General features: G+C 47.4%; 1 protein-coding gene across 8 annotated transcripts in view; it reads left to right on the top strand.

Annotated features, from left to right (window-relative positions):
• The window catches only part of DPF3 (double PHD fingers 3), a 262495-nt gene that overhangs the window by 138026 nt on the left and 102405 nt on the right, over positions 1-22064 (top strand). For all 8 annotated transcript variants that reach the window (XR_003682050.2, XM_028496114.1, XM_028496116.2 and 5 more), the window contains exons 4-5: positions 8359-8486; positions 15685-15780. Coding sequence is in view for 7 of the 8 variants with exons in the window: in XM_028496114.1 (XP_028351915.1) it covers positions 8359-8486; positions 15685-15780 (224 nt within the window). In the remaining variant the exon portion in view is untranslated. The remainder of the gene's footprint in view (positions 1-8358; positions 8487-15684; positions 15781-22064) is intronic.

Below are 22064 nucleotides of genomic sequence, written 5' to 3'. Positions count from 1 at the left end.
ACGGGAGAGGCCACAGCAGAGGGAGGCCCGCATACCACCAAAAAAAAAAAATAAATAAATAAATAAATAAATAAAAATAAAATAGATAACTAAGAAGAACCTGCTGTATAAAAAAATAATAAAATAAAATTTAAAAAATATATATAGGCATCATAATGTCATCCTTTGCTTGAAACTACCAATGGCTTCAGAATTAGAAGTCAGCATTCTCGCAATGGCCTACACAGCCCTTCAAGGCCCCGGAACTCTCTGAACTGGGCTCCTACCCTTTCCTTGGCTCACTGTGCTCTGAGCAGACAGGCCCCAGTTTCAGGGCCTTTGCGCGATGGCTCCTTCGCTTAGGACGTCCTTTCCTATTAGCCGTGTGGCCCCCTTCCTGCTCCTTCAGGCTTGTGCTTTCGTGGCCACATCTAAAAGTGGAACCACCCTCCCATAACCCCTGATGCTCCAGCTTCCCTCCTCTTCTCTGTTTGTCTCCAGAACATTGATTACCATTATCTTGCCATACTATGGGTCTTGCTTGTTTATGCCTTGTTTCCCCTCACTAGAATATAACTTCTATGAGGGCAAGAATTTCTGTCTCTTGTTCACAGCTGTGTCCTCAGCACCTAGAACAGAGCCTGGTACATAGTAAGTGCTCAATAATTATTTGTAAAATGAATGAGTAGAGCAAGGCCTCTTCCACATGGTTCTGCTGTGATTTCCAAATCTGCAGCATGGGCCCCCCTGGAATTGGAGCAGCATCTCGGCCTGTGAGCTGAGTCCCATCCTCAGCCTCCTCTGTCCTCTTAACTGCTCCAGGCTTGGCTTCCTCGCTTCCATGCCCCCTGGGCCCACGCCCAGTTGCAGGGAGCTGTGTCTCACCACGTCTGATGGTGTGAGAGCGTCAGAAGGTGAAGAGTTTTGCTGAGAAGTGCAAGGAGAAGGAGACTTTACAAGGGGAAAAGGGGGGGCTCACATGAATCGAGCATCCTCCCTGTGCAGATGCTGTATATCCATTATCGCATCTGGCCCTGTAAAAACAGCAGAAAGTGGGCTTTGTTGTATAGATGAGGGGATCAAGGCCAAGTGTGCAGTGCAGGGTACAAGAGCTGAGATTTCACCCCAGACAGCTTCTTGCACTTTCCAGCAATCTGTTTTCCCTTGGACCATTTCACCACTCAGTCCATTCCCACCGTCCTTCCGCTCCCTCACCTTCCCGCTAAGTTGTATCGACTTGGTCTGCTGACCAGCCCAGTGGTGAGCTTCCTTTGATAGTGTGGGTGTTTTTCTGTGTCTCAGGGCTGAGGGAATGCTTATCTATGGTGCCAACCTCTGGGTGCTGCTTCCAGGGGCCCATCATTGCATGCTGGCTTAGGGGTGAGTGGGTGGGCACAGCAGAGAGTGGGGACCACAGGGCTCTTGGGGCCATGATCAGTCCTCCTGTTGTGTGCATTTCTTGGGCTTCTAAAAGAAGCAGTAACAAGGGCCTGCAGGGTGCAGCCTGGGTGATGGGTCCTCATTGTGAACCTCATCTATTTTGAGCTTTATGAATCACAAAGCAGGGAGTCAAACGCAGCCAAGAAAATGGCACCCCTGAGGAATGCACAGATGGATTCCTGGGCCTGCCACCATCTCAGGAAATCAGGGCTTTGGTCCCCTCCAATCTCTTCCTCCGTAGGGTGAGAGATAACAATAGCCCTCTCCTTCCCCATGAGCCCGAGAGCCTGTTGGGCATAAATGAAAAATGATTCTTAAGCTTCTTGCTCCTTGGAGTAAGTTGATGTATAAACCCGAGGAAATGTGATGAGATTAACTCCTCAAAATAATAAGTGGCCAGAAGAGAAAACTGCACATTTGTATTTTTAAAGAAAAACTAGCGTCAGGTGGAAAAAAAAAATCTGAGCACTCATGATGTAGCAGGAGGATCGTCTGCCATTGTCTGTGGGGTTTCTACCTCCTTTGCACCATAACTCTATCTCCAGGCTCCTGCGTCAGAGAGCGCCTGTGATGGATGGACGGATGGATGTGCCTTGTCAGGGTGTTTCACCACGATTTCCCTGGGGGCAGTCTGTCTGTTGGTAGAGCACAGCCTCCCCAAAGATGGTATCTCTTGCAAACTCGACAGCTAACAGACAGCTCCTCTCTTTGTATATGTCCCCAAAGAAGAACTGTCTTAATCTGTTTTTTTATATGGCATATTTTATTGTAATCCATATATGACTTGCAGGTTCCCAGTCCTCCATCCTGAGGCAAAAAATGCACGAGGAGTCAGAGGCTCCGTGAGCCTGTGACATCCAAGCGTTTGCATTTTTAAATGACCTGGGATTTAATTACTCACCGTGCTCCCATGTTGCACTTTCAGCCTCGTCTTGCCTGCATCCTGTTAATGAGCTCAGTGGTTCCAGCAACCCAGTGGAAGCCTTGCATTTGGTGCATTGGGTGGCAGGCTTGGGGCACCTGTGTCAAAAGCCTGTGACTTTGATCTCCACTCGAGAGGATGGCTGCCCTGTCCACAGCCCTGGGGAGAAGCCATTGCTTTTCACTGGTGATTTTTTTCTTTTTTTTGCTTTGCTTTTATTTGTGCTTTCCTTTCCTCCCTTCCTTCCTTCTTTCCTTCCTTCCTTCCTTCCTTCTTTCCTGACTGCCTTCCTTCCTTCTTTCCTGCCTGCCTTCCTTCCTTCCTTCCAAGACTTTCTATGCTTCAGTCCTTGTTTGTCTGAGAGGTTTTTTCTTATTTGGAAACTGATTTGCTTCAGCTTGCACAGAAGCTGTCTCTGGTGTGATGGATCGTGCTGGAAGTCACCCAAGGAGTATCTCTGTTCCCAATTAGAAGTGCAGGCAGTGCTGCGTACGGGGGCCCGGGGAGGTGGCTGGCTTGGGTGACAGCTGCTGCCGCTCCGGAGAGAGTACCGATCCGTGGGTTTGTATCCATGTGTATAAAATCAGGCTAATTTAAAGATGAACTATGTATGTGGGTTTTAGACCATTTTCTTTTAATATTAAGTGTTTGATGGCTCCTGTCAGGTCATGCGGTCCCCGAATTTGTGCGAGGGTCAAAATGAATACGCTTTTAAAGAATTATTAAATCTTATATCCAGATGAGCTGTATTAGAATAAAACCGAATCAATGAAATCCCTAAGGGCTCCATAGGGAGCGTGTCTAGGACGTGCATTGTGCAAGAGCTTGGACCTGTTACCTTATTTTTCCTTCCCTCTGGGACCTCCTGTGGTCTGGAGCCAGAGAATGTACCCTCTGTTGCTTTGTTGGGAAGGCACTGGTTAGCCTGTCACTCTGACCTTGCAGGCTTTACCCATAGTGCTTTGAAACCAGGGTTTGCCAGGGGTCAGCTAGAATGTTGTTCTGGAATGGTGCTCAGCCGGGTATCAGGTAGACAATACTAAGAGCATATTTAACGTCCTTCCATTTTTTAGAAGCCAAATCATAGCAAATGTTGCTTTTAATTATGTAAACCTGTAGTGTTTAATACGGTAGCCACCAGCCACGTGTGGCCATGGAGCACTTGAAATGCAGCTAATCTGAATTGAGATGCACTGTAAGTGTAAAATACTCACTAGATTTCAAAGACTTAATGTGAATAAAATAATGTAAAATATCGCAATAATTTAAAAAAATTGATTACACATTGAAGTGATAATGTTTTGGATATATTGGGTTAGATAAAATATATATTAAGATTAATTGTACCTGTTGCTCTTTACTTTTATTGACGTGGCTACTAAAAAGTTTAAAATTACATGAATGGCTTGCATTATATTTCTACTGGACAGCGTTGCTGTGCCATTAAATCAGAATCATTCAAACTCTGATAATAATAACATGTAGCATTTATAGGACACTTAGAACACCCCAGGCTCTTTACTATATGATCTAATTTTAAAAAAAATTTTTTTATGATCTGATTTTGAATCTTGGTTTTTTTTTGTTTTTTTTTTTTTGTGGTACGCGGGCCTCTCACTGTTGTGGCCTCTCCCGTTGCGGAGCACAGGCTCCGGACGCACAGGCTCAGCAGCCATGGCTCATGGGCCCAGCCGCTCCGCGGCATGTGGGATCCTCCCGGACCGGGGCACGAACCCGCGTCCCCTGCATCGGCAGGCGGACTCTCAACCACTGCGCCACTAGGGAAGCCCTTGAATCTTGTTTTGAATAGAAAAAAAAGCGAAGCAAAATTTGGTAAGCCTCCTTTTCCACTCTGTTTCTCACACTAGTTTTTGTGGGGATCTCTTCAGAGTTTCTTTATGCAGTGTATTACCATGTTTAATTCTCACACCAACAGTATGAAATAGATACTACGATCATCCCCATTTAACATATAAGGAAACAGACTTAGAGGTTTAGGTAACCAGCCCGTGGTCCCTTGGCTAATACATGGCAAGGCCAGGGTTTGACTCCAGGCGTTTCTGAAAGCAGAACTTCCATGAGCCAATTAAACATTTTGGTAATTAAGCAAGGATAATGCCACTAAATTTCTCTGTGACCCTGGGAAAGTCTCTGTGTCTCTCTGTGCTCTACTTTCCTCGTTAAGTGACTGGACTCCAGATGCTGTTGGGGGTCCCTTCTAGCTCTTCGCGTGTAGGAGAGCCCATTTCACTCTTCGCATTTTGCTTCTCTTCTCCCTCATGTTTCCGACCCTGGGCCCATCTCAGAGGATCGGGACCAGAGGACCAACAGGGCAGACTGAATGATGGGAAAGCAGGATGGAGGAGTAGTTAGCAGGGGAGGAAGGAGTGCAGTAGGGGGCGAGCCTGAGGGAGTTTACCGGTGACGGACAGTTCAGTCCTGTTGTGCGGAGTGAACACCCCATGGGGATGTTCATATAGAACAGAGCCCAGGACCTTGACACACACCTGCCCTCAGCCTCAGCAAAGGGCTGCCTTTTATCTCGAAATATGAAAACTGTGGAGGTGGTCTAGGAGGGCAGTGAACATGCACAAAGGTTTGGGAAACGACTTTTCAGGGAAGGACCAGAGCGAGGCAAGGTGAAGTCCATACAGCCTAGAGATTAGGTGAATGGGTTCTGAGGCAGATTGGGGTCAAGGCTGGACTTTGCCCCTTACCAGGTGTCTGATACTGAGCAAGTTTAAGCCTCCCTAAGCTGCAGCATCCTCATCCGTGAAATGGGATGATAACTGTGCTCACCACTTGGGTGGCGGTGGGGATTAAGTGATACATAGCAGTAACAGCTGACACATTTTGAAGGTTTACTCTGTGCCAGGCACTCTGCATGTACACAAACATATCAGTGCTTGTTGGGACTCAGCCTGAGCCTGCAAACTACTAATAAGAATACAATGAGTGGGGCTCTTGTCACGATCTTAACCGTGTCTAGGAAGGATCCTTTGGCTGCATTCTTGTCCTGTGTGGCTCTCGGTGAAGTTACTTAACTTTTCTGAGCCTCAGGTGACTCATTTATAAAATGAGATGATAGGACTTCCCTGGTGGTCCGGTGGTTAAGACTCCATGTTCCCAATGCAGGGGGCAAGGGTTCGATCCCTGGTTGGGGAACTAAGATCCCCCATGCTGCATGGTGTGGCCAAAATAAAAAAAAGAAAATAAATAAGAAAAAGAAAAAGAGATGATTAAAGCAGATGATTTGTAAGGCCTTTTCAGCTCTAAAATACTGTGCAATTCTGGAAATATGATTTATTTAGTATTGAGAAGGCTAAGGGGGATACTAAAATATGAACTTCATAAATAAAAATATATATGTGATTATTATAAATCTGAGGGATGGTGAACAGCTGTTCTCTTTTGGCTGAGGACAGGGCACGAGGCAACATATTTTAATTGTTTTAGATTAGACATTTGGAAGCCTTTTGTGACTTGGGAGAAAGACTAATATGTCATTGGAGCAGGCTCTGGAGCTGCACACTCTGAACTCACCAAAGCAGACAGTTGGCTATTTTTCTGTGTGATGTAACCTGACCACACAGCCCTTCCTTGACCCCCGATCTAAAGTAGATACCCCCCACCCCCCCCACACACACTGTATTCTTTCTTCACATTTTACCCTGTTGCTTTTCTCTGTTGCACTTATGACATTTTGTAATTGCATATTTATTTTGTACTTAGCATTTAATGTCTGTCTATTTTTTTTGAATTTTATTTATTTTTTATACAGCGGGTTCTTATTAGTTATCCATTTTATACATATTGGTGTATATATGTCCATCCCAATCTCCCAATTCTGTCACTTTAGATTGTCAACCATCTAAAGGCCGGGTTGGTCGCTATTTGGTTCACCTCCTATATACCTAGTTCTAACATGGTGGTTGTCACATAGCAAGTGCTCAGTAAATATTTGTTGAGTGAATAAGTGGGTGAATGAGTTTCAGAGGTGGTTGATTTGGGGGTAGTACTTCTTGATGGAGGTGGATCCTCTGCTTGCCTTTTTTGGTAAGAAAATCCCAAAGACCTTGTCTTTCAAGGGACTTTAGATACTGTTTCTCCTTCCCACCATCATCTCCTGGGGGCTGGTCATACACGGGTGTGAGTTCCTTCAGTTTTAATGGGCTGCCTGAGCACCCTTTCTTATGGGCTGGCCAGCCTGCATCTGGCTGTGGTGGAGGAGATAGGAAGGGAATGTGAAGCCCCATTTGAATAAAGGCCAGTGGAACGCGGGCTGATTGTGCTCGTTATTTCTGTCTGTTCCCCCAGATCAGCCTTTTGCCCTTCTTTATGCTGCCCTGTGCCCCAGGAAGCTGACCTCAGTGGCTGCATCAGTGAGGCTCCCTTGCCCTCTGGCTTCTGGTTGAGCTTGGCCAGTGGGAGGGCAGAGCAGGAAGACAGGGCAAGGAGAGGGAGGTTGGGTGTGTGTACCTGGGTTCTCTGGCCCGAGAGCTCTCCATGGCTCTCTCCAGGTCTTGCAAACACACTCTCTCTTTCCCTCCAGGGATAGCAGGGCTCATGACCCCCCACTGTTAACTGCCCTGGTGCTTCCCCATTCCTTGTCCCCTAATTCCTGTCCACACCTCTGTAAACTCCATACAGATAGGCCATTCGTTCCCCTGACTGTTTGCTCCGCCACCACCCCCTCATGGTCTTGCACCCATCTTACCTGATACAGGGTAGGGCCTACGCATCTAATCGCAAGGGGTATGAAGTGCAGGGTCTGGGGAGAGGTTGGAGGAATATTTTGTAGTAAATCCAAGTATGATCGCCTGTACCTGAGGTTTCTGTTTTTAATGAAAAAAACAGAAAAATAAAACCCCAAAAACAAACCAAAAGGGCTTCCCTGGTGGCGCAGTGGTTGAGAGCCCGCCTGCCAGTGCAGGGGACACGGGTTCGTGCCCCGGTCCGGGAGGATCCCACGTGCTGTGGAGCAGCTGGGCCTGTGAGCCATGGCCGCTGAGCCTGCGTGTCTGGAGCCTGTGCTCCGCAACGGGAGAGGCCACGACAGTGAGAGGCCCGCATACTGCAAACAAAACAAAACAAAACAAAAAAAAAAACAAACCAAAAGACCCTCAACCACCCTCCTTTGGGTTAGGAGTTGGGGGAATTCTTAAGAAAGGGGTTCAGTTTCTCTCTCCGATTTCTCTCATGGGCAGGGCCGGCACTGGCTGCCACTGCTCAGGTGGCCCCATGATCTCAAGCCCCACGAAGCCAATCAGACTCTGATGTCTTCAGAACAAACGGCCCAGTGTGCGGGCACTGCAGCTCCCAGCTGCTGATCAGGGGCCTGTTAGGCATCTGCTCTTGTTCTTTTTCTTCACTGGGCTTCAGAGGCCTTTACTTCCCTGGTGAGTTGATAAGAACAGCCTCTCTGAGGTTGAAATAGCTTTTCATGGAGCAGACTGGAGCTGGGCAGCCAGCATGGCCGGGGAGAGGTCATGGAGTTGGCAGACAAGAGTTGGCATAGAGGGAGAGGATAATAAAACTTGAGGCTGACATTGGTGCACCGCTTTAGAGTTTTCAAAGCGCTTGAATGTAAAGGAACACATTTATGCTCCACAAAATGGCCTGGTGGGGTGCTGGGCATTGTCACCCTCACTTTGTAGATGTGCAAAAGGGCTTGGGGATCCTTGAGCACCTCGCCCAAAGTCACAGAGCCGGAGGGTGGCAGAAGCAGGACAGAGACGCAGGCCGTCTGACCCCGTGTTCTTCTGGCGCCCCTTCTGCCCTGTCTCCGCCGTCTCTGAGGGAGCAGGCAGGGCTGGGCTCTGGCTCTGGGACTGTGAACTGGAGATGGAAAAGCTGAACTCCAGTGTTCCTGTTCGGCCTGGAGGAGGGATCGCAGGCATGTTGGATCCCTGCCGGGGGCTGCGGTTCCCGCATGCCCCCAAGGGCCACCCTTCCTGTCCCTCCTGTCTCTCCTATTTCCAGTGGCCTGACCCTGCTTTTCTGTCCTTGTTTTGCAGAAGTGGAGCTGCCTCTGAAGAAAGATGGGTTCACCTCAGAAAGCACCACCTTGGAAGCCTTGCTCCGTGGCGAGGGGATCGAGAAGAAGCTGGACACCAGGGAGGAGGAAAACATCCAGGAAATACAGGTATTTCTGTGCTTGCGGGACGGGTTGGGGGTGGCCCCCAGGCATCACCGTAGTGCTTCCAGAACTCCAGCCCCAGCTCTGGTCGTCCTCTCAAGGGCCAGGGCTGCGTCTCGACTTCCCACCACAACGGGGAAGCTGGCCTTGGTCTCCCTGTTAGTCCACTCAAAACGTAGTTTTGGAGCCTACTGTGCGCCAGGCACCGTGCGAGGTCCTGGGGACACAGTGGTGAGCGAGACTGACCGCGTCCTCCTCCCCGCCCCCGGGAGCCAGCAGCCGCAGCCCCGGCTTGGAAAGCTCGGTTGTCTGGGGCAGCCAGCCCCCGCAGGGATCCCCACCGCACCCCAGCCTCACACCCCCTCCTCAGCTCTAGTTCACCGGCTGTCTTGTCCTTCCCCAGCACCACCCACCTCTCCTTCAAGGCCAGTTTAGAAGTCATCCCCCAGGCAGGTTGGTGGCTCCCGTCCCCATGTGTTCACCGCCCTCTGTGCACAGCATGGCTAAGGCTGCCACCACACAGGATTACGATGGTGCGCTCTGACGGTGTCTTATTTATGTGTCTTGAGTCCCCATTGTTGAATCCAACAGTTGGCACAGAAGCTTGTAATAATATTAATGAATACAAATATGAAAGCGTAGTGTTTAATAACTAAACATAATGAAATTATTAAAATTAAATTACATTTGTATTACGTTAATACTTTATATTAAATTATATATTTTGTGTTATACATATATTATACAATTACATAGTTATTAATTTTATATGCAATCTAATATTTACATATTACTTTATTAACACCGTAATTAAATGACTACCAGTAAAATGTTTGGTTTGCTTCGTCAGTACCACAGGGTGTGGGTTCCGTCGAGTCAGAGACCGTGCCTTCGTGTTCACTGTTGTACCCTCGGGGCCGTGCATGTGCCCAGCAGAGTCTGGTCTCAATAAAGGCATTGAATGAGTCAGTGAATGTGGCCTCCTTCTCCGCCATTCCTGCGTTCAGATGAATGGTCCAGTCTTTTAAGTTTGGTTGTCACAACATGGCTTATATTTGTTCCCTCCTCTACTTGTCAGACCTACAGCCCTAGTAAAGATCCTTATTGACTGAAACCTTTATATGTCTGACACACCTTGGAGTTGTCTTTGACCCCTGTCTTTCTCTCACACCCAATATCCATTCATCAGGAACCCTGTCCACTGTGCCCTCAACACAAATCCAGAGAGTGGCCCCTTCTCACCACACCCACCGCTGCTGCCCTGGTCCAAGGCACTCACATCTCCTGTCTGAACGGTTGCGATTGCTTTCCAAGTAGTCCCCTGCTCAGGGCTGAGAGGGAGCTTTTCCTGTGCTCAACCCTGCACTGGCCCCTGTTCTCCCGAGAAAAAGTCGCGGCCCTCTCACCTCTCTCTGATTCGCTGCTTCCTCTCTTCCTGGCTGACTCAGCTCCAGGCACACGGACCTTCGGCTTCTCACATGCACACCAGGCGCGCTCCACCTCCGGCTGTGCTCTGGCTGCTTCCTCTGCCTCACGGCCCTCTCCCCATACGCTGGGCTCTCACCCTCACCTTCTTCCAAGTTTTGGCTCCAGTCTCTTCTTCTCTGTGAAGTTTACCCTGACCACTGAATGTAATACCACATCCTGTGCTCTCTCCGCCCCGCAGCACTCCCAGTTCTCTTACTCTGTTTTCCTTTTCTTCTTCTTTTCCCCCATAGGTTTTACCAGCATCTAACATACTTTATAATTTACTGATTTATGATGCTATTGTTTATTTTCTGTTTTCTTCTAGTAGAATGTAAACTCCTCAAGGACAGGAATCTTTGTCTCTCTTGCTTGCACCCCTTTGTATCTCAAGACCTAAACAGTGCCTGCACATAGTAGGTGCACAATAAATATGTATTGCGTGGATGCACGAGTGAACAGATTCCTGTGAGTTGCCCATCCCCAGTCTGTCCCCTCTCTACCGTGTCCTACTTTGATAGCTGACCTTTCATCCCAAAACACAATGCTGCCTGTGCCATGCCGTTGTTTAAAAAACTTGGCTAAAACACTTTTGTTTCTCGCTAAATAAATCTAAAGTGATGAGTGTGATCTTCTTGGGCCTCCTCTCTCCGCTCCTAACCTAGTTTTCAGGCTTATTTCCCACGATTCCTTTACTCCCTCTGTTCTGCAGCCTCCTTCCCTCCGTGCCTCTGGTCATGCTGTGCCCTTTATCTGGCGTGCCTTTTCTTCCATCACCACGTGTACAAATTCCACCCACCTATTAGGCTCAGCCCTGATACCACCTTCCCCATGAAGCCTTTCTTGATCACCCCCCACCCCCTAGTTCTCTTTTTACCGCTGGCATTTAGGGCACCTAGTACTTTCTTTTTCTTCTTCTTCTTTTTTTTTTTTTTTTTTTTTTGCTATTCATGTATTATCCCCCATTTTTGGAATTTTAGATCTTTGAAGTCACCGTCTGTCCCATCTGTATTGCCTGTTAAGAGTATTTTTGCTCAGCTGGGGTAATTTGACTGAGTCAATGAGAGGGACAGAACCATTGCCCAGAAGCCTTGACGCTCTAGAGACAGGCAGCCCCCTCCTTTTCGAGCTGGCGGTGGGTTCGAGTCCTTCTCAGGCAGCATCGGGCCAGTATACGCGTTGTCATTGTCGAATCATCATCATCATCATCATCCCCGATGTAACCAGAATGTCTACGATATGCAAAGCATGGGCCTACCACCTGCTGTGCTAGAGGTCGAAACCAGGACCAAAAGCCAGATGAGTTTACATGCTTTTATTAGCTTTGATTATTAAAATAAAGTGCACATGTAACAAATGGACTGTTTTGTTCATTTTTCCATTCATTCATTCATTCCATCAAAGTTTATTGAGTGCCTCCTCTGAGCAGGCATTGTGCTGGGCTCTGGGGTAACAGGGAAACCAAGAGAGACCTGTCCCCTCTGCTCTTACTTATTTTGTAGCATGACATACAGACAGAAAGCAAGTAAACAAACAGGTAAAATAACTGCATTTCAGGATAAATGCCATGAAAAGAACAGAGTATGAAGGCTCAGTATAAGAGGAGGGACAGATTCTAGGTAGCATCCTAGGGGAGACAAGGGCTATACCCCAGTCCTGTGAGATGAGAAGGAGCCAGCAAAGTGAGGAACCTGGGAAGGGCTTTCTGGGCAGAGGAACAGTGCTCTTGAAGGCATCGCGATAGTTCTGAGCTCATTGTGTGCAAAGAGCAGACAGAGGCTGGTGTGGCTGGAGCAGGGTGCCAGGGAGGGAAGGGCCGGGGAGGCACTTGGAAAGGTGGGCAGGGCCAACCTGCAGGAGGCTCTTGGATTCATGGGACATGAAAAAGGAAGCCATCTGGAGGATTTTAACCAGGGCAGTGAATTTCTGTTTCCTTAAGACCCCTCTGGATGCTGCATGGAAAGGAGACTAGATGCAGGGCCAGCAGCGCAAGGAGGGAAATAGGAGAATTTTGCACTCTTCCAGCTGGAGGTAATGGAACCTTTAAAGAGGAATTCCTCTGATACGCAAAAAAAAAAAAAAAAAAAAAAGAAGAATTCCTTCTTTTTTATAAAAGCACAACCACAAAGGATCACCGTAAAGACTGGTTAGAGTAACAGGGAGCAAAGTTGTTTTAAAATGTGTTTATTTTCCAGATAATGTCCTTGGATAGGGAATGCAAGTGTGTCACGGGGGATGAGCTACATCTCTAGTTGGGCAGCCCTGCCCTTCATTCCTGATACAGGATGTTCCCTCTGCTTCCCGAGCCCTGAATACGGGCTTTGTTTGTTAGGAACTCCTGGCTTCTCCCGAGCCGTGTAGAGAGGCTTCTGGTGTCAGGGCCATGTCGCAGGAAATGCAGAAACACAGGAAATGCTGCTGTCCCATGTGAGGCCTGGGGCTCGGACCAGAGGTTCTAGAGACACAGGGAAGCCACTGGGGAGAGGGAGGGAGAAGTCCGTTTTCTCTGGGATGTTGAAGCTGTGCGGCACGTCTAGGGACTGGTGCAGCTGCCTTCACCAGCTTTCACCTTCCAACCCAGAGTCCATATTGCAGGTAATAAATACCTTCATAATAAAAAATGAGAGTGGCATCAGAATTGTGCTGAGATGCCAGAGTCAATGATCTTTAAATTCGAGACACTTGGAACTTACCATGATTAAATGACTTCAACACCCAGAGAGTTTGCAAGGTGGCTATACAAACAGCAACAGTTGTCGTAAGAACGACACCTGGTATTTATGCTACATCTTTTCACCAAAGACTGCAGAGCGTCTGACTTGTCGTTGTCTCACTAGTGTTCCCCCCTTCGGTTCAGGAAGCCAAGGCGCAGGAAGGCTAGGACGCTTTCTGTGGACCCGGGCCAGCGTTTCCTAGCTGTGGGCCAGAGGTCGTGTCTGGCAGATGCCATTGCTTCTCTGTTAGGTGGCTAAGGTTGGCCCAGAGAGCCTAAGTGCTATCAGCTGATGGCTTCCCATATAAACCTGGTAGAGGAGCCAGAGAAGAATTTACTAGACCTATTTTGAGTTCTTTGGGAGGATTTGGCAATTAGCAATATCCTGACCCCTGCGATGGGAATGGAGCTCTCTGACAAGAAGGCAATGGGAGAAGGTCACTGGAAACTCACCGCTGGGCTTCCTGCTTTGAGGACAGACCCAGGGCATTATCCAGGAGGCCACTGGAACAGTGATGGTGATACCAGAAGTCAGTACCTTGCATGCTGCTTTCTAAGTCTTTTTTAAAAAAAATTATTTAGCAGCATGAATGGTTTGTTTTCCAATTTTATTAATTTTTATTTATTCATTTATTTATTTGTGGTACGCGGGCCTCTCACTGTTGTGGCCTCTCCCGTCGCGGAGCACAGGCTCCGGATGCGCAGGCTCAGCAGCCATGGCTCACGGGCCTAGTCGCTCCGCGGCATGTGGGATCTTCCCGGACCAGGCCACGAACCTGTGTCCCCTGCATCGGCAGGCAGACTCTCAACCACTGCACCACCAATTTTATTAATTTTTATTTATTTATTTATTTATTTGTGGTACGCGGGCCTCTCACTGTTGTGGCCTCTCCCGTCGCGGATCATAGGCTCCGGATGCGCAGGCTCAGCAGCCATGGCTCACAGGCCTAGTCGCTCCGCGGCATGTGGGATCTTCCCGGACCAGGCCACGAACCTGTGTCCCCTGCATCGGCAGGCAGACTCTCAACCACTGCACCACCAGGGAAGCCCTAATTTTTATTTTTTGTCTGTGTTGGGTCTTCATTGTTGTGCGCGGGCTTTCTCTAGTTGTGGTGAGCAGGGGCTACTCTTTGTTGCAGGACGCGGGCTTCTCATTGCAGTGGCTTCTCTTCTTGCAGAGCACGGGCTGTAGGCTCACGGGCTTCAGTAGCTGTGGCGCGCGGGCTCAGTAGTTGTGGCTCGAGGGCTCTAGAGCACAGGCTCAGTAGTTGTGGTGCACAGGCTTAGCTGCTCCGTGGCATGTGGGATCTTCCCAGACCAGGGCTTGAACCCATGTCCCCTGCATTGGCAGGCGGATTCTTAACTACTGCGCCACGAGGGAAGTCCCGCTTTCTAGGTCTTTTCATAGCTTGTGTGATTGTCGCACTATTACCACAAGGATGGGTGGATGCTGTTGTCCTGTATAACTTGGTGCCCACCTACCTTTCTAGCTTCATCTTAGGCCAGTCTCTTCCTGAGCCCCTGAGCTCTGGTCCCATTGGCCTCTTCATGCTCTCTGGACAAGCCATATTCCCCTCCCTGCTTCAGGGAGTTTGCCCATGCTGTTCCCTTTGAGTAGAATACTTTCCCTCCTCTCCTCCCTTTGGTCCTTGTTCCCAAGGTTAGTCTCTGTCTATCCTTTACATCTAAACTTCCTTAGTTCACTTCCACGGGTAAGCCTTACCTGACCTCAGATTCGGAAAGGTCCCTTCTAACAACCTCTCATAGCACCTTGAACTTGCCTGTCACTGTTTTCATAGCAGTTGTAATTACATGGTTATGTATGTTGTTTGAATCTGTCCTTCCTTCATTAGACTGTAGAGTCCACTTGGGGCCAGGACTGTAGCCATTTTTTGGCTTATCTAGCACAGTACCTGCCATGTAGTCAGCCCTGGACAAATGTTTGTTGATTGAATGAATGAGTTCCTATTTTATAATTGGGGAAACTGAGGCATGAAGCTATGATGACTCACCCAAGGTCACATAGTGAGCTTATAAAGAAGCCCCCAGGCTCCTGACATGGAATCCATGGGCTCCCCTTCCCTGTATCCCACTTCCACTCGGGGGGGCTGGGTCCTCTGCCATGGTCTCTTATCCCTCCCTTAAACCTAGAGATACGTACCTTAGTTCCCCTTTCCTCCCCTCCGCCAAAGCAAATGAGGTGCTCAGGTCCTATAGGAAGTACTGCAGTATGCCTTGGAATTCTCAGACACAAGGACTGAGAGAGAAATGGGAAACTCTGAGCTGATGAACCTGACCTTGCTTTGGTCATGGATTCTGCTATATGATCCTGAGCAGTCGAAACGGTTTTCAGCGTCAGTTTATTTACCTGTAAAATGGAAATTGGATTCTCTGCTGCAGTGTGACTCACGGGGCTGTTGGAGAGAGAGAATTAAATGTATGATCTTTTTTTTTTTTTTTTTTAATTTATGATCTTTAAGCTCCATTACAAGTAATGTCCTGTAACGAAAATCCATTACTCTTAAAAAAATAACAATGGAAGATTATGAATAACACATTCATGTCAAATTCTGGTCAGATGGACAGGAAGTTACTTGTTTTCATCAAACAGGGCAGGATTCCAGAATGCCAGGGAAAGGAGAAACATATTTTCATGTATTTGAGGTGGCCCTTTAGGAACAAAAGGAAAATTACATTAAAGTAAGTTTTGACCAGACATCTTGGGCCCACATAGAAGGGTACCCCTACCAGAGTATTCTCTTTTTAGAAAACATTTCTTGGGCAAAAAGAGTTGAAAAAGTCGGTGTTCTAGGAGGAGTTGGCTGGAAGCGTCCCAGGAGAGAGAGTTGGTACCGCCAAGAGCTCCAATTCCTGGCCAGCATTTTGGAGGCCTAGCTTCCCAAGCCATGGCAGTATCTTCACTGTGTTAAAAAAAAACACCCAAACAGAACACCCTCCAAATTACCCTCTGATGGTTTTCTCCTTTGCATTTTATTTCTCAACACTTCTATTTTCTTGTCATTTCAGAGGGTTTTGGAAAATGATGAAAATGTAGAAGAAGGAAATGAAGAAGAGGATTTAGAAGAAGATATTCCCAAGCGGAAGAATCGGACCAGAGGACGGGTAAGCCGTGAGGGAGGAAAGAGATCAGGGAGGCCGGGGCCTGGCAAACAACTGTTCCCTAGATTCAAAGTCCCACTGCAGCTAGATAGAGGGTGTAGCCATGGTCTTCCTTGCAGGACACCCAGAGAGGAAACCTCCAGAAGAGTTCTGGTTCTCAAGTGATAGCCTGCAAAAGTTTAGAGCCGGCAAGAGGGAGAGAAAAGGCAGACGGTGCCCCGAGGGGGTGGTAAGGGTCTGGGGAAGGTGGAGGTTGAGGTGTGGGTGAGGGTGGAGGATGAGGAGAATGTGACCGCTGTCCCCATTCCTCAGTCATAGAATAAGGCGGAAAGTGTCCTGTCCCTGGGGCTGCCCCAGAATGACAGGGTCAGGACACCTGCTTTGGGGTACGTTTCACTAGGCAGAGAGTGGGAGCAAACTGGGAAAGCTTGGGGGCCGCAGGTGATGGTTCCCAAGCCAGTGTGGCAGGGGCTTTGGAGGCGTGTGGGCCTGGAATGTGACAAGAAAAGTCCAGATGCCTGGGGGATGGCAGAGGGGAAATCCATGGTGGAAGGAATAAAAATACGAGGATGACTCTTAAGGGGAGGGAGCCAAACCTGCGTGGTGCTCTCTGGCATTCGGGGTGGTCCTCCAGAGTCCTCACGTTCAAGCCCAAAGTGGTTTTCTGTGATTACCTTCAGGGGTCTGCAGGAGTATCTGACACTAACCAGATGCAGCGGGACCTGCGGGGATGAACTGCTGCTTTCCATCTGGAGAATTAACTCTCTGAGGCCTGTCTGGCTCCTTCAGGCTCTAGACGGGATGCTTTACCCCTCCTGTGGACGAGAGGCTAGTCCTGGCTGCCCTCTGAGCTTGGGTCCAGTGATAATTATGGCAAGCCTCTCTATTCCCGTGGTCCTTGTGTCTGAGTACACATCAGAAACACCACGAGAGCCTATCGAAGTGCAAATTTGCAGGACCCACTCCCAGGAGTTCTGATTTAGGAAGTCTGGGATAGGGCCTGGAGAGCTGTATTATAAGCAAGTTCCTAGGTGACTGGTGCAAGCGGCCTAGCAGTGCCCATGCTGAGCTAAGATGCTCCGACTTGGACAGGAGCTGGAATTTCTCAGTCTGGACAGGGCGGTCCTCTGATGCTGCACACCTTGTAGAGTCACAGCTCAGCTTCAGCCGTGATCAGTGTTTAGACACTGTTGTTTAATCTTTTCTCTACTCTCACTTTTGGTTGGTTTGTATGTTTGTGGGGTTTGTGTGTGTGTGTGTGTGTGTGTGTGGAATATTTGCATGCGAGCCCCTAGACATTTTCTCATTTAACCTGTACATACCTCAAAGTATATCTCTAACAGGTATCATTATCATACCCAATAAAAATAACTATTCTAATATCTACTGTCCAGTCCCTGATCCTTTCCCCCGATTTCCTCAAAAATGCCTTTTTATAGTTGGTTTATTTGAAACTTAGGTCTCTTGTATTCTATAACATACTTCTTCCTTGCTGCTCCCTACCACATGCATATTTTTTTTTTCTCCATGACATTTATTTGTTGAAGAACTTGGGTGGTTGGTCTTGTGGAATTTCTCATATTCTAGATTTGGCAGACTGGTGGTGTTTAATGTGTCCCTCAGTCCTCTTTATCGCCTGAAAACTGGTGGTCTGATGAGAGACTTGATTAGATTCGGGATATTTGTGCGTGTGTGTAAATATTTTTTGGTGGGGCTAGACTCTTTCTTAGGTGTGATATGTGCTTCTTATCGCTTCACATCTGGAGGTGTATGCTGTCCACTCGTTCTGCTTTCAGTGGTGGTAAAATTGATCAGTGGATTTGGGTGTTGTCAGCCAGATGTCTCCTTAGAAAGTGCCCCGTCACCTTTTCACCTAATCATCTTAGTGGCCCCTGATGAACTTGCCTGGACCCATGCCTTCTTTGGGGGTTACAAAATAATGGATATCTTATTCCATCATTAAAGGAGGCTTTAGAATGTGGAGTTTCTGGGCCTTTTGTGAACTCGAATTGCTGTGTACCTCCAGGCCTGCTTCCAACCCTTGTCTCAGCCCAAACCAAACTTACTTGAGTAGACGATGGAGAATGGTCGTCTTTACATCTTCTCCACTCCCATCTGAAATCTAGGCGTTGAACTTGTAGTTGGCAAATACGAACTGGGTGTCTTCTCTGTAACAACACCAGCAGAAACAACAGCAACAGCCATCTGTACTTACTGTGTACTTCCTATACATCAGGCAGTGTGATGGGCTCTTCACAATAAGAGCTACGTTACTGGACTGTACCACAGTGCGTCATAAATACGATAGGTCGATAGCGATATCATAAACACGATATCGATAGTGACGATAGGTCCTTTATATTGCATTCGCTATTTCTGCACTGTCCTTTACAGCAGCCACTGGCCACATGTGGGTGGCTACCAAGCACTTGACATGTTGCTAATTCAAACTGAAATGTGGTGTAGGTGTAAAATATTCACCATATTTCAAAGATATAGTAGAAAAAGAATGGTGAACATTTCATTAATATTTTTATATTGATTACATATTGAAATGGTAATACTTTGGATAGATGGGATTAAATAAAATATATTACTAAAATTAATTGCACCTGTTTCTGTTTTTATTCTTTTTTAAAAATGTGGCTACTGGAAAATTTAAAATGACATGTGACCCCCATTATATTTCTCTTGGACAGCACTGCTTCTTTCATTCCCATACGTGGGTATTATTACTCCTAGAGAGGTTAAGGGACTCGTTCAAGGACACCCAACCTAGTAAGGAAGAAGCTAGGACTTGAACACAGGTCTGTGCTTTTTCTACTGGGTCACATGTGGCCCAGTGCCCAGCATGTGACCACTGACCATTTTGTTGAATGAATGATTGAATGATGGAAAAAGAGCAGAAAGTCATATTTCAGATTTATGGGAGCTGAGAAGAGGCCTGAACACAGGGAGGGGGCTGGATGGGACCTAGACTAGCTCTGGGCCCACCCGAGGCTGGCTAAGGGGCAGTCAAACGGCTCTACATTGTGCAGTGACATTGTAGACATCCGTGGTGGGAGCCATGGAAGGACCTGGAAAGTGCAGGTGAGCCTACCTGTGCTGGAATAAGGTATGGAGCTGCTTAACCCACAGGCTCAGTGAAGCTACCCTTTAAGGTGTATTCAAGCTGCCACTGGCTCCTGGAGGACAGTCACTCCGTTTCTGTTGTCGGGACTGAGAGGAAGTCTGAGGCTGTACGTCTCAGTATGCGGCCCTTGGGCCGCAGCATCAGTGTCACCTGGGAGCTTGTTAGAAATGCAGAGCCCACCAGACTCCACCCTAGGTGGGCTGATTGAGAGTCTGCAGTTTCACAGAACTCCCAAGTGCTCTGTGTGCTCATTGAGGAAGTCAGGGCTAAGGTAGTAATGACAAGAACAGTCTCTGCTTTGAGCCGTGAGTTCAAATCCCAGCTCTACCGCTTACTAGACTTTGGGTGGTTTAGGTAACCTCTGTGACCCTGACCAAATTGAATAAGTAGGCTGGGCGTCAGTTTCTTCATCATTAAAATTGGGGTAATAATACACAACCAATTCTGAGTGCTTAATAAAGGCTAGATATTATTAGGAGGGTGCAAGCAAAGGGAACAAATCTCAGAACCTTGACAATGGAGATTCCCTGAGGGGTGAGAGAAACTGAGACCCAACAATGAATAATTGTATCTGTGGTAACTTTAGCCCAACAAGTCAAAGCTCTTTAAAGTTCATGAAATTCCTGTGAGTCATCCATGTGCGTATTATCATTCAGTAAGTGTTTATGATGCACTGTGGTGTAGTCCAGTACTTTCAAACTTTAGTGTGCATATAGAGCACCTGGTGATCTTGTTCAAGTGCAAATTCTGATGCAGTAGGTTTGGTGGGTGGGGACTGAGATCTTGCTTGGTTAACAAGATCCCAGGGGTGCCAGTGCTGCTGGTCTGAGCACCTCACTTTAAATGGCAAGAGTGTAGAGCAGTGGTTCTCAATTTTTTTTTGGTCTCAGGGATTCTTTACTTACAGATTACTGAGAGCCCCCAAAGTTATTGTTCTGGTGGGTTATAACTAGTGATACTTCCCATATTAGAAATCGAAAGAGGAAAAATGTTAAATTTAAGAATACACGAGCACACAGAGTGATGACATCATTGTGTCGTGTAGCCTCTAGAAAACTCCACTGTGCACTTGTGAGAGGATGAGAGTGAAAACTTTCAAATAACATTTTAGTACTATTACAAAAATAGTTTTGACACTGGAGACTCCCTGAAAGGGTCTCAGGGACCTCCAAGGATCCCTTGACCATTATTTGAGAACAACAGTTATAGAGCAGCTAGCTCTCTGCTTGGGACTGAGTCTGTCCTAGTTCAGAGTCTTTTAGTTGTAGGAAACTCAACAGCTTAAGCAAAAGTGGGAAGTATTTGAAAAGCTGCTGAGCCATTGTCCCATATTTGAGCAATTTTTGAAGATTCAGGAAGAACAAGAAGGTGGCGGGGATTTAGGATTGGGAAAGAGTAAGGAACCCAGGCAGCTCTGGCCTCTACTTCTCCTTCCTTTATTCTTCTCTTGCAGGATTGCCTCTCCTGCTTCTCTGTGCACGTGGCCCCATAGTTCCTGAATTTATGGGCCCCCCAAGTGACCTGTACTAACTAGAGTCGCTGTTTCCCAATTCAGAGTACCTTGGGGGTAGAATCTGATTGGCCCAGCTTGGGTCACATGTCTATTCCTGAGCCAGCCAATCAACGGCGGCCAGTAGGGCAGGGCTGTGTGGTGCAGTCATGGCGGCCATGGCCCACCAGTGTGTGAATGGGGAGGTGGAATGGGGAGGAGTGGAGTCGGGTGAGTAGTTCTCAGAGAGGGAGGATGGTTTCTTTTGGACATCAGCTTCAAAGTTTTCTGTAACAGATTCTGGAAACCTGGGCCTCCGCCTTCTACTGGCTCTGTGACTATGGGCAAATCATGAACCCTCTCAGAACCTGTTTCATCAAGTGCCAAATGGGAATAATATTACTTGGTTAAACTCAGATGGTACTGTAGGAATTAAGAGCTCAGTGAAAGAGCTTTGGATGCTGTGTGCCCAGCATAGTGCTAAAGATCACGGGTTCATAATAAAGTATGAAGTGCCATCTTTGCCCTCAAGGACCTTGGAATTAAATTGAGGAGAAAATGCTAATAGTCATGATACAATTAGAAAGTAGCAGGCTTCTGACCATGCACTTACCAAATGCAATAAGAGTTCAGAGGAAAGAACAATCAACTGGGCAAGGAGGGGAAATAATTTATTGAGTACTTCCTATAGACCTAGCTCTCTCCCCTGTGGTTTCACACCCCCTTATTAGCATTACAACTCTGCAATAAAGATGTTGCTATGCCCATTTTACAGCTGAGGAAACTAACGCTTAGAGAAGTAACTTGTCCAAAAACACATGCTAGTGTTTAAACCTATGTCTGTCTGACTTTAAAGCTGATGCTTTACTCCTCAGTGTGGCAAGAGGAAGATTCTTGGAGGTGTGGCATGTTAGCAAGGCTAAAGCATGGACCAGATGTGGATGGGCAGAGTAGAGGCTGATCCATGACCAGGATCAATCAAAACAAAGACTTGGACGTAGCATCAGCATGAGGTGATCCTGGTAGGACTGGCACTAGGTCGTCAGTGGATATGTCAGTGGGCTTTGGATGGCAGTGAATGAATGGATGACCATGGGCTCCCGTCCTTCACTCCTTTTGTCTGATTGGTCTGAGACTCATGCAGGATGGATTGGGTAGGGCAATGCAGAGGTAGAACCCCAGCTGGCAGGTTCTTTGAGCAGTTCAGGGGTTAATTGATGAGCTCCTGGATTAAGATGTGGAATAGAAGGGAAATGCAAAGCCTAAGATGGCTTTTGAAGGAAGACACAATAGCACTTGGATACAGAGAATGAAGAAGAACCAAAGATGATTAACTCACTGACCAGCCGACTGATGGATGGATTCATTTGTGCAGCAAACATTTATTAAGTGCTGCTTAGGTGACTGGCCCTGTGCCAGGTTCCAAGTATAATGGTCACCCAAATAGACGTTTTCCACCCTTATGTGGGGGAGATGGAAAACCAACAAGTACACTCACACATATATAATATAACGTCAGACAATGCTAAGTGCTATGACATGAAGCAGGGTAGGGGTAAGAGACCGATGGAGGGGATGAGTGAACACGCATTGGTCAGGAGGGCTTCTCTGAGGAGGTGACATCTGAGCAAAAGACAAGTAGGATTCTGAGTTTCCAAGCTTGAA

The sequence above is a fragment of the Physeter macrocephalus genome, chromosome 11, assembly GCF_002837175.3.
Source record: "Physeter macrocephalus isolate SW-GA chromosome 11, ASM283717v5, whole genome shotgun sequence".
Lineage (NCBI taxonomy): Eukaryota > Metazoa > Chordata > Mammalia > Artiodactyla > Physeteridae > Physeter > Physeter macrocephalus.
Note: the sequence above shows the minus strand (reverse complement) of the source record. Positions and strands in the feature narration are given on the sequence as shown.